The sequence below is a fragment of the Mytilus galloprovincialis genome, chromosome 9 (genome assembly GCF_965363235.1).
Source record: "Mytilus galloprovincialis chromosome 9, xbMytGall1.hap1.1, whole genome shotgun sequence".
Lineage (NCBI taxonomy): Eukaryota > Metazoa > Mollusca > Bivalvia > Mytilida > Mytilidae > Mytilus > Mytilus galloprovincialis.
This window is the reverse complement of record NC_134846.1, coordinates 50,530,705-50,544,031: the sequence shown is the minus strand read 5'-3', so window position 1 is coordinate 50,544,031 and position 13,327 is coordinate 50,530,705. Positions and strand designations below refer to the sequence as shown.

At 33.7% G+C, this 13,327-nt stretch overlaps 1 protein-coding gene, 1 long non-coding RNA gene and 1 pseudogene across 2 annotated transcripts; all 3 read left to right on the top strand.

Moving 5' to 3' along the window:
* Positions 1 to 2,925: 2,925 nt before the first annotated feature.
* On the top strand, positions 2,926 to 7,303 carry LOC143046568 (adenosine deaminase-like; annotated as a pseudogene).
* Positions 7,304 to 7,507: 204 nt separating this feature from the next.
* Positions 7,508 to 8,292, top strand: LOC143046567 (uncharacterized; the record flags this gene model as incomplete). Its single annotated transcript, XM_076219726.1, has 1 exon — positions 7,508 to 8,292. A coding segment is annotated over one exon (672 nt), but the record flags the coding sequence as incomplete, so codon positions are not given.
* Positions 8,293 to 9,925: 1,633 nt separating this feature from the next.
* Positions 9,926 to 11,958, top strand: LOC143046949 (uncharacterized). The gene is made up of 2 exons (XR_012969325.1): positions 9,926 to 10,897; positions 11,717 to 11,958. It is a non-coding gene; the product is annotated as an uncharacterized LOC143046949 (long non-coding RNA).
* The last annotated feature ends 1,369 nt before the right edge of the window (positions 11,959 to 13,327 follow it).

The following is a 13,327-nucleotide window of genomic DNA, read 5'->3' as shown; positions in this document are numbered from 1 at the left end:
AACCAACCATTTTCTACATTTGTGAATGCCTGTTCCCAATCAGGAATATGACAGTTGTTGTCAATTCGTTTGATGTTTTTCATCATTTGATTTTGCCATTTGATTAGGGACTTTCCGTTTTGAATTTTCCTCGGAGTTCAGTATTTTTGATATTTTACTTTTTAACTAATTTGGAAACCAAGCAACACAACTTGTTTGTTAGAACACTTTTGTGAATTTTCATAAAGGATCAGATCCTGATTCGTCTTTTATAATTCCAAACCAGTCTGAAAGTCTGTGGAAGGCAACATCCAAGTTTATATTAATAAAAATGGACATTTGTGACACAATCATTTTCCAACATAACTTGCAATACACTTATACGTTTTGAAGAGCTAATGAAAAAATGTTTTTGTGAATGTAATGAATTCCTAATGACATTTGTGCAAAACGCAGAAGCACATTTACTGGGTTGCAGGGGAGACTTGGTATCATATACCATTGATGTTGTCTTTACAACCATATGATTATTTTTTATACTACTTGATTTAAAAATTCTGCGTCAAACATTTTCTTCGTTTTATATAGTTCTTTAATTTATCAGTATTGTGAAAGATCAGCGAACCAATTTTCTATGCTTTGATTTCAAAAAAGATTCCAGAAAATGAAAGCAGTTATTTGGTTCTAGTAATGTACAATAAATAATTTAATGTTAATTGTGAAAATGCCGGTACACCTTTACATCAATCTTTCATTTTGGTTTATTCGTCTAGTTTCAGAACACGTTGAGAACTAGGAGAACATTCGATTTTAAGAAATCTGGCATACAAATTATGCTACCACAATTAAACAATGCGATTAATATTTTTATCGCTGGGGAATAGTGTTGAAACATCCGTAACATTCGTGCCGCAAAATACTTTTTTTACTGATTCGCCGTACAGCAGTCACGTATCAATCAATCAATCCATACCATTCCTTGAAGTACTTAAATACTGATTTGATAGTATTCATACACGCTGTACATTTTGCAATAACAATCATATGGCTCAATATCTTTAATTGTTTTTACATAGGCGGTAATGGTAACGTTTTTTCCTGTAGCACAGTTCATATCGTAAACTTGGATATGTATGATAGCTCGTTTCGAAACTGTGACATTTTCACATATGTGGTTAAATTTTCGGGGTACGAAGTGAGATTACTTTTCCCGTAAATTAGCAAACCCGGAACATCCTTTTGTGATGCGGCTCCTTGTGGTAAAATATCCCCTTTTTAAAACAATAAGTTCTTTGAAAATTTAATACTTTGAACACATTCAATAGCTCCATAGTTTTTACACATTTATTTTATGTTCCTCTACTTTCCTAATCACCACAAATAATTAAGTTCAGTCATTTGTTAAAAATAGAAATATGTCCAATATTCCTACACAGAGATTTTTTCTTTACACGTGACTTTTGAGTTCCTCATTTCGAGGCGCAATAGGGATGTTGTCCCATATGTGTTGCAATTCTCAGTTGCCGAGTCCATTATTGGGTTTTTTTAAAGGAGAGGTGTAACACCGACGGAAACACTGCATATGATGAGAAATACAAATACATATTGCCATCATTGATTTTTTTTAATTGACTGAAGCTGACAGCTGATAAATAGAAAATAGTGACAAGGGATTACACATTAACATCTAGGTAGCTAGATAACGAAATTATGTAACCAGTTGATCTTGATATAAAAAAATTGCTAATCAAAGGTAAGAAGTTTAGGTTTTTCAAATGAAGACAAAACAATAGACATATATGTTTTTAAATTGTTGATATCATAGTCACTTTTTTAACCTTTCAAATGATAAAACAGTTGACTAGTTGTGGAAAAGGATTTTTTATTATTACTTTGTTCGACCTCTAAAAATTGCAGACAGCGGCTAATTTTGAAGAAATCTTAAACGGTCTTTTTTATTGACTTTCTACAGTTGATGTTGCAAGTGATATATACTTACAGTGAGAATCAGCTGGTATGATGTCTGTGCATTTTGAGCCAGCTTTTGATTACTGTTAATATTCTTTGTCTATATATTGACTTAGTATTTGATACAAGTTCGGTGACCCAGATTTCACAACACAATTTTCTTTAATTGAATACTGCCGATTTCATTAAAATTCTATGATGAGTATCAAAAGTATGAATAAACTGACCCTTTAATGTCAAATATAGCAATTTCAACATATTTTTAATGGAAGACAGAAGACACTTATCCTGTCGACCAACTCAGTATTGCGCCGTTTGCATGCAGTTCGTGAGATTTCTTTAAAATTGCATTTTATGTTAAGCTTAAATGATATATTCATAATAGATCTAAAAGAGGGGTTGAAAGGTACCAGAGGGACAGTCAAGCTCATAGATTGAAAATAATCTGACAACACCATGGCTAAATAATAAAAAGACAAACAAACAAATAATAGTACACAAGACACAACTAGAAAACTAAAGATTCAGCAACACAAACCCCAACCAAAAATGGGGGTGATATCAGGTGCTCCTGAAGGCTAAGCAGATCCTGATCCACATGTGGCACCCGTCTTGTTGCTTGTGTTATTACAAATCCGGTAAAATTATCCGGTCTAAGAGATTTGAAGATCAATAAAAAGAGATGGAAAATACCGAAGGAGTCGACCAAAATTCATATGTCGAGAACAAAACAATAAAAATGACGAAAAGACAAATACCAATCAACCAAAACACTCCCTAGAAAACTAAAGATAAGCTTAAGGCAACACGAAGATGGCCAATTATCGGGAGGATCTCATGTGTTTTTGTAATAACAAGCTTCATATCATTAGTTTCCTTTAATCTTATGAAGTTTCTAAATATATCTACGATATTGATGATCACATTTTTTTCAGCAAAGGAAGATATCCAAATATCTTACTTATAAGCCAAATCTTTATCATGCTGATTAAAAGGTTGACATTTATTTTGCTATATATGGTAAACGCTACGCTTGCATATGATGATTCGTTTGGTGCGTTTGAGTATAACTACTCACTACAGCGACAAGCTTTGCAGGACGAAGAGCATACTTTGGCAGGATACCAACAAGCGTATGACGAGGTTGGTAGTGTGTTTAAAAACACATATAAGTTATAAGAATGATAACAACGGGAATTGGTAATAGTACTCTCACAAAAATACGATGTATCTAGTTGTCCGTCCAAATGCAACACAAACGTTACTTCGTTTCCTCTTTTTCGCACGTTCAGCATGAATCATATTGCAGAACACAGAAGTAAAGGTACACGTCATTGTATCGACATCATGGCGATAGATTATATAGATTAGAATCAATCGTTTTCGCTATCGTGCATAGCAGATTTGTATTTGCGTTTCCAATTGCCATTGCATTCAAATCGATATTGCCATCGTGAACTGTAGGTTTTGATATGTTGCCTATATCATATGCAATACCGAAATCGAATATTAGGTGTGAGTAAACCACATTTCTTTCATGCAGAAAAAAAGTAATCTATCGAATAATGGGAATAATAAAATCCAGAAACTATTAACAATTTTTGTTATCGTCTTAAAAATGGGTGCAATATTTTACAATAACCATACCATATCTATAAAGTTCTATTATCAAACAAGTACGAACATTGTGAAATTCTTATTGTTCAAGTTTAACGAACATGTTGGCTTATACTATCAGTTCGAATGATTCTTTTCGAACCAAGCTTAGGGCATACATATCACCAGCCCAGTAGTCAGTACTTTTGTGCTGACATGAATTAAAATTGATATAGTTATATTTATAAATTAACTGTTTACAACATTTTGAATTTTCGAAATACTAAGGCTTTTCTACCTCAGGCATGGATTGTCTTAGCTGTATTTGGGAAAACTTTTAGGAATTTTGGTCCTCAATGCTCTTCAACTTCGTACTTTATTTGGCCCTTCTAAACTTTTTTGGATTCAAGCGTCACTGGTGAGTCTTTTGTAGACGAAACGCGCGTCTGGTATCTATGATGAGTTTATATATATATATATATTAGTAAACGAATCAGGAAAACAAAATGAAATTAAAAAAGTAGTAAACATGAAACCAATTATAACCTAGATTAAGTTAATAGGTACTAGTATTTACGTTTATCAACAGTTTTATTTGTTAGCAAGGTGTGCATGATTTTCCTTCATTGTAAAAAAAAAAGCAATTCAATATGTTATCGGGGAACGCCATTTGAATAAAGACGTTGGATGTACGCCAATGATAGAGGAAACAAATATAATCAGCCTGGTGTGTAAAAATTTCAAAAAATATACGGAAAAACAAGCTCAAAAATATCTTACAGTGAAAGTCAAAGGTCTCATGTGGATACGTCTAACGTATTAAATTATAATCCTGGTACCTTTGATAACTATTGACAGTACAGGGCACGTTTCTAATGGTATTAACCACTTGCAGAATGACATACGTTAATTATGTTTTGGAAATGACAAATGTTTCATCCTCATGAGCTTATCGCTGCAATATGTTGGTCTTGGTACGAGACACATCGTCTGATAATGACGCAAAAAAATCACATTTGCAGTCAAAAAGATTATATATTCTAGTCTTGTCACGCTTGTGACGATAAATAAGAGTTTTGTCCAATCGTGTGTTATTTCAATTTAAAAAAAGACATACATTATATACCAATTCAATTGTTTGATACAACTAAAAACGTATTGGTCCACACTTCGACGATTAAAAATTGATTAATCAACCTTACTTAGTTTTGGTGATACTTATATAAGTGTGCACACTCATGATTATGATTATCTATATTTTCCCATAGAATGAACAAATTGTATACAGCTATCTTGAGTTCTTGAAATGGGAAGAATTTAATAGAACCCGTGATGACTTTCCGCCTGCTAGACCTATAAAACTTCATATCGCTGACATCAAGCAGTCAAAGATTTACAAGCTTCTTAAAAGATTCCCCAAAGGGGGAAACATGCATTTGCATCATAGTAAGTTATATCTACTTTAGTCACATTTATTCTGAAGTTGTTATTTTTTCTATAAAAAAGGGATAGGTTAATAGTGAACAAACTTTTGATTTTTTAACCCTTTATTCACCATTACCTATGTGAAATTGAACATCGTCTAAATAATTTCATCCACAATGCTTTTCAGCATAAAAAAGGTAACATACGCTATAAATTTATTTCTTTGGGATACAATATGGCATATTTTTTAAATAACAAACAAAAAAGTAAAACATGCTACACAGAGGAACAAGTGATCAGTATGCTGGAGTTTCTTAATGACAACATATTTGTTGTATTTGGAGATGACTGTTTCAACAAATTGTCAACATTCAAACAGGCACGAACTGTTTGCCTCTCCTTGTCTACCTCTTCTTATTTATATGTGTGTCTGAGTTCCTGCAGACCCTTGTTAAAACAACAAGATAAAGAAAAAGCCAGATCATTTTATTTCCTATTCAGATATATTGATGATGTTCTTTCCACTAACAATCCAAACTTTTCTGATTGGGTTCCATTGTTATAATTAGAAATTAAAGAAACAAAATACACGACTTCATCTGCCCTATTTTTAGACTTAGACCTCGAATTTAACATAAGCAGTCATCTCAGTATCAGAATATTTGACAAACAAGACGATTTTAATCTTTAAATCAATTTCCCCCAACATATACCAACTTCACCTGCATATGGGATATACATTTCCCAACGCATTCTGTATTTAAGATAAAATTGAGAATGGAAATGGGGAATATGTCAAAGAGACAAAAATACGACCAAAGTGCAGACAGCAGCCGAAGAGCTTGAATCTGCTACTCAGACTTTGTAAAACGTCAACCAATGTCTGAGCAGAAAGTTGATGAATGACAGGTATGTCAAAGAACGTCTTCACACATCGTTGTAAATACTAAATGGAATTTCCCCCCGGAGTTTGGTATTTTTGTTATTTAACATTTAAAAATCCACACACATGCAGAGATATATATATTAAAACAAAGTTGTTTTATTGTAATTCGTTCGTTGTTTCTGACAATTAAATATATAGCTTGGTTTGTTAAACTCGGTATTAACTATTCAATATCATGAAATGCATTAAAAGATATCTATTAAATTAAATTAATTATGATATTCATAATTGTGCATATTTGAAGAGGTATAGCATGCATTCTCTGATATCATTAATATTGCTGCAACCAACTAAGTTGGTCACTTATATCCTTAAAATATTCAGTATCTTTTCAAATATTATCAAACTTGACGGTCGGGAACCTGTCTACAAATATCGAAACTCTTAATGTAATGTATGAAGACTAATTTTCTGAATAATTTTGAATTTTTACAGATCATGTTGTGAGTAAGTTGAAGATACTTGATTTAATCTTTGCAAGCCCTTTGTACGAAAATTTGTACGTAAAGACGGGTCCACCCAAACAATGGAATATGGACTTTTTCTTGAATCCACCAGCAGGATGGGCTAAGGTCAAAGAGAATTCTACTTACACGAAAGACATTCTGGTTCAGCATTCAACTTTTCTGGGAATTATTGACGATAAAGCAATAAATGATCCAACAGACAGTGGACTTCGATGGAAAGAAATTGGTCCATTATTCAGCGTGATCGGTTCACATATTATCAATAATGCAAATTTTACCAAATTATACATGGATGCAGTGCTTCAGGCAGCAATCGACGAAAACGTGCAATATCTCGAAGCAAAGTCATCAGCCTACAATAAGCTTTATGTGCTGGATCGAGATACAAAATATGCTTCAAAAAATGGAAAACACTTTATTGACAATGATTACGGAGAGCTAGAATTGAAAATGGTCGAGGAAGTTATTAAAACATTTAAAGGAAGCCATCCTAATTTTATCGGGTATAAAAGAATAGTTAACTCCTATCGCGGCGGGAAAATAAATTATGTGGGACAAGACGTGCAAAAGGCCTTGATCGAGGTTGTATGAAAAATATCCAAACTTGGTGTCAGGGTTTGATCTCGTGTCTGAGGAAGACAGGGGCTATTCTCTTTTGTTTTTCCTTGAAGACTTTTCCAAAATAAAAGTTCAGAACTTAACGTTGCCATACTTTTTTCACGATGGGGAAACAAACTGGCCAGACGATCTTATGACATCTCTTCATGATGATGATCCTGTCCCGACAATGGACAATCTTTACGATGCAATCCTTCTTGGTGCGAAAAGAGTTGGTCACGGAATAGGATACGTGAAACATCCCTACCTCATGGAAGTGCTTAAAAAGAATAAAATTGCAGTAGTGGGTCTCATTGGGGTCTAAGCGTGACGCGGGATTGCCGATTTTTGGTAAGCGTGACACGATAAAGTCAAATTATTGTGTCGTGAAAACGGGAAATGAGGTCTAGCGGGACCCGGGAAATGACAAAAAAATCAGAATTGCTTATGTACATAGTGTAAGCGGGATACGGGAATCTGACAAAACGGTAAGCGGGATCCGGGATTGGAACCCCCCAATGAGACCCCCGCAGTAGAGGTCAATCCAATTAGCAACAAAATGTTGGGATACGTCGCAGATCAGCGCCATCATCCAGCTATCACCTATCTTAGGTATGGAATACCTGTTATATTAGGTTCAGACGATCCAGGTACTTTCGGCTATGACGAATTCACCGTCGATTGGTATGAGGCTTTCAAGAGTTGGGGACTTACTCTGGCCGATCTCCGACATCTAGCTCTTAATTCGCTACAGTATAGTTCACTTTCAAGTTCTGAGAAAATCGCAGCAATACAAAAATGGAATATATTATATAATGACTTTATCATCAACACAAAAGGAAGTGCTTGTTCGGAATCCTTTCAAAATACTGTGCCACAAGTTTTCAGAATTTTTCCACAAGAAGGTCACGTGACAGGGGGAACTAACATCCAGGTTTTTGGAAGAAATTTTCAAGTTGCAATTTGCCAAAAGATAATTTGTCGATTTGGTAATATCATAACAAAAGGAAGATATGTATACAATAACAGAATCGTTTGCAAATCTCCTAATCAGCCTCAAACAACCAATGGGGTAACTACTAACCATGTACCATTTAGCTTTTCGCTTGATGGAGGCCATACTTTCCTGTCGAAGACTTTTACCTTCTCATATCTACAACGTCCTCATGTGTCTATTACAGATCACGGTATTGGGAAATGATTTTTTAACATTGAAAGTGACATCTGATTTCATTGATCTAGTTTGATTTTAAAAAGATTTTGTTCGGTTTTATTTAAAGATGAAATAAATAAATGATTAAATAATTAAAAGCATACATGTATGTGTAAATTTCTCTAGCTATTTAACGGAGACTTTTCTGATTTAATAAAAGGCAGAAGATTTCATGGTCACATTCAAAATTAAAGTGTGTGTGAAAGGATATATGACAATAAGACAAAAAAAGGTTAAAGAAAAAACTATATAGAAAACTGAAGAGTGCACAACGCGAACCCAACCAAAAGTATAGGTTGATCCTAGCTGTTCATAAAAGGGAAAGCTGATCCAGATTCACTATTGACACCCGTCATGTTTTATTTAAATTGAAAAATGTAAAAAAAAAAAAAATGGATTTACAGCTTCCAGCATTTACATTCAAAAGAGTAATTATCCATCCAATAGTTATTTTAGAGAATATATGTGCGTTACTTAAATGCATGACTGTGTCAATGTGTTAAATACAACTGCAACTTACTGAAATAGCTAAACCAGAGTAAATTGGTGTTTTTTAAATTGTACACTTCAAAATTGAATTTTCAAAAAACGCAACGGTGAAATAATCCTAAAAAAAAACATGTTTTAATAGGCTTAAATATCAATTAGTACACATACAATGGTTTCTTTTTCAGAAGAATCCAATTTAGTGTAATTTCAGACTGAACACAACTATATTTTCGTTTTCAGTCTACAAGCTGCTCCTGTAAATTCACGGTAGCGTATGCCTGGAGTGCGGGATTTTTGGGTTTTAAGGGTTTGGTTTACGGCTGGATTTTACAACAAAATCGTGTGCAACATTTATAATTGTGATAAAAAAAAATATGACTCGGATTGATGTTCCCGGGTATGCTGAAATGTCCTCCTACTAACTGTTTATCTTGCTTAGTTTATTTATTGGCTAGAAATATAGATAAAGGTTTCATATCTCACAAAACATGTTTAAACCCGCTGCATATATAAAGATATATAGACACCAAAATTTATCAAAAAACGAGAAACTACAACATTTGAAAAGCAGTACACAAAGAACAAAAGTGGTCATATTGGACCTATTTATACATTAATAAACCAGACCAACACCTTTTCTCAAACACAAAACCAATTAAATGATTCCAGTACATCAAAAGCACTAAATGTGATAATTACAAATCCCACCACTGAAAAGAGCATACTTGTAACAGTCACTACTAAAAAGCTGATATCTCAAACCAACGATTTCAGTCAGCACACTTAAATAACAGAAATTAAAATCAGATAAGCAAGTGTGGATAAAAATTACAACAAAACTTAAATCCGCACAAAGTCAGTTGACCAGGTAACATCAGTGGTAGTTTGTAAAGAACTTCGATCACATAGAGCACCAATCTTAACATGCACTTTCACCAAAACATTAGAAACTGGCTAAACACCAAATCAGACTGACTAAAAAGCAAAGAAAATAAACCTCTTTCCTGGCGATACCTTTCTATATTTACCGAGAAATTGGTTCCAAAGAAGACATTTGAAATTTACAAGCGGACCTTGATATTGCTGTCAAATGGGAGGCTGATGGATCATGAACTTCCATCCTATTATCAATCTTGAAATAGTACAGAGGCGCCGCACTTTGCAATTTGCTAGATATATATACCTTAATATAATATTAAGGTACATATAAGAAAAAAAATTCTGAGACAAGTGCCTGTGTACAGTAGAACCCAGTCAGCAGACTAACAGTGGGCCAACGTTGGCAAATGGTCGGCCCGTTGGTCGACCGTTGGTGTTGGCTTCACAACATTGGCCCAACGTTGGCAAATTGTCGGTCCGTTGGTCGCAAGTTTATGTTGGCTGCACAACATTGGCCCAACGTTGGCAAATTGTCGGTCCGTTGGTCGCAAGTTTATGTTGGCTACACAACATTGGCCCAACGTTGGCAAATTGTCGGTACATTGGTCGCACGTTGGTGTCGGCTGCACAACATTGGCCAAACGTTGGTCTGTTGTTGTAAATTCATATTATTATCTCATGTTGGTTATAAATAATCGGGCAAATGTTGGCATTATGTTAGTAGCAACATAGGGCCGATATGAAATTTTGTTAATAGAATTGATTATATAATATTTTACGCTTTATTTCTCTTGGGAGGCGGATAATTTCGATTGCAGCAGGCTTTATGAAAAGTTAATGTTATACCGACAGTGTTTATCAACTGAAATTACATTTACAACTCTATGTTGGGCCAAAGCTGGCCCAACGTTGCGTGATCATATATTATACTCTATATATAAGTCAGATAAAATTTATACTGGAATATCATTACTGTAATAAAAAAAATGTATACCGTAAACATAGATTGCCTGGTTAAAAATTAAAATTTATTGCAATCATTATTTATAATAACTTTATTCATTAAACTTTGTGAAACATAATAATAGCAATTATATGCTGAGTGATATTTGATACAGCCAGTCTGTTAATCAAGCCCATTCTGATAAGGTTGACCATATGTTCGACAAATTTCAAAGATAGTTGCTATGGTAATTAAGTTTATAGGAAATCTGAATGTAATGGGATGGTCACTTTTGTGATTATTTCCTGTTGTGTATTTGTAAGAAAGCAGTGATACGAAGAAAACAAAAAGAGAAAATCATATCATCTGAGATTCAAAGAGAAAGATAGTAACATGTAAGTTGTAACTTTAAAAAATCTGATATATATATACGATTCAGAATGACAAATACAATATGATTTTTTAATCTGAGGGATGTTATTAAATATCAAAACATATATTAATTTCTATCATTTTATAATGCTGATCTTAAAGTTCCTACGTTTTGGGCGAAATATTTTCTAGATTTTAAATCATTTCAATCCTATTAATTATCATGAAATAGTTGCCACTGAACATTATTATCTTCAAACAAATGGTAAATTATATAAATCTATAACCACAACATGTATGATCATTACTGAAGTTAATGAAATAAAATTGTCTTAAGATGTACCTTATTCCGTAATGTTTCAAAAATGTGGTATAATGATTTCTACTTCATTAAAATATAAATGAATTTGTTAGATTTATTGTATTTCTAAATCGCATGCAAACAGATACGATATATTTGTGAAACCTGATCATATACACACTTGAATATGTAACAGTGTTTTTATATATCAAATATATAACTGTTCATTAATACACATCTAAATTATTCTTTATATATCATGTATATTACGAATATATAAAGTATGATACCGAATTCTGAAATAAAAGTAATAAGGGTTTGTTATACCCACAAATCCGTCTAATACTAATGAATTTCTGACAATTAGACAAATAACCAATATATAAAAAATTGGTTATTTAAGATTTGATTTTGTATTAAATAGTGTTTAAACTATTTAGAATATACATTAATTTATATTACATATCTAGAAGGGAGATTACGCACGCATGCATTAGACAAATTAATACGCAATTCAAGTTTACTTATAACTTTATTACAGAGTCGGTTAGAAAAAAAACATAGCTGTAAATAGTCTTCGGATAAGGAGATAGATGATGCAGCTAAAGATTGGCGGCGCTTAAGCCTTGACTGAGAAGGTGGCAAGAAATACAGAAGGGAAAAAAAGAATAACATATATAAGTAATAATGACACTGTTGAAGTTCAAATTGAGGAGGACACTACTCGTGGTGACGACCAATGATATCAAATTTAAAATAAATAAAGTTTCATCTTCTGAATTATTTAATTTTCATTCTGGATCTGGAACCAATACAACTAAAATTACATCTCCGAAAAAAACTATTTGTATGATCGCCTAACCATAAGCCATACGTCATTTGTTCTGTTAAAGAAATAAATGAAATTTATATGAAAAAAGAAGATGTGGTATGATTGCTAATGAGACAAGTCTTTACAAGACACCAAATGACACAGAGTTTATCTGGTCGATCCATCAAACATTGTCAAAGAAATATCTTAGCGTCACACAATAAATAAAATTAAAGAGAGGCAAAGTTCATGAAAAAAACAAGGACAGTAACAACAATGGGTAATACAAAAATACAGAATTGCTACCTTAAACTTTGGCAGTTTGGAATACAAAAAAAGATCAAATGCGCTCCGGAGTATTTATCATATACAGCTCTTAATGCAGCATCCATTGTAATTTGGTTGAAACAATATACCAACGTATTGCCAACATTAAAATGAGAAATACCTACCTTGGACCAACATAGTGCCAACATAAGAACATATATCGCTACGTTGGTCCAACGTTGTGCCAACATGGATTTCGTTTTTCATACAATGGGCCAACGTTGGCTCTATGTATTGCATATAACCGTACAACGTTGGGCCAACGTAGGCCCACTTTGCACTTATACGTTGGGCCAACGTTAAAATACAACGATGGGCCAATGCAATGATATACGTTGTGCCAATGTTGGGCCAACATACTCATGTTGTCTGGGAACATGCTTCAGTTCCACACGTTGTTACATCGTGTTCAGCATTTAGATCCTTCAGAGAACAGTTGACACATAAACTTACTGTTCCCTGTAACACCATGTAACAGTATAGATATCAATGTACATGATTTTAATCTCTTTTGAATTTCTCGAGTTTGTCACTAAACGGTCACACCACTGTAGCATGAAAATTCGCAAAATTTGAATTATAATTGTTTTCTGTGATATATCATAAAATTGAGAATGGAAATGGGGAATGTGTCAAAGAGACAACAACCCGACCATAGAACAGACAACAGCAGAAGGTCACCAACAGGTCTTCAATGCAGCGAGAAATTCCCCGCGCACCCGGAGCCGTCCTTCAGCTGGCCCCTAAACAAATATATATACTAGAACAGTGACAATGAACGCCATACTAAACTCCAAATTGTACACAAGAAACTAAAATTAAAAATAATACAAAACTAACAGAGGCCAGAGGCTCCTGACTTTGGACAGGCGCAAAAATGCGGCGGGGTTAACATGTTTATGAGATCTCAGCCCTCCCCCTATACCTCCGTAGCCAATGTAGAAAAGTAAACGCATAACAATACGCACATTAAAATTCAGTTCTAGAGAAGTCAGAGTTTACATTCCAAACGTA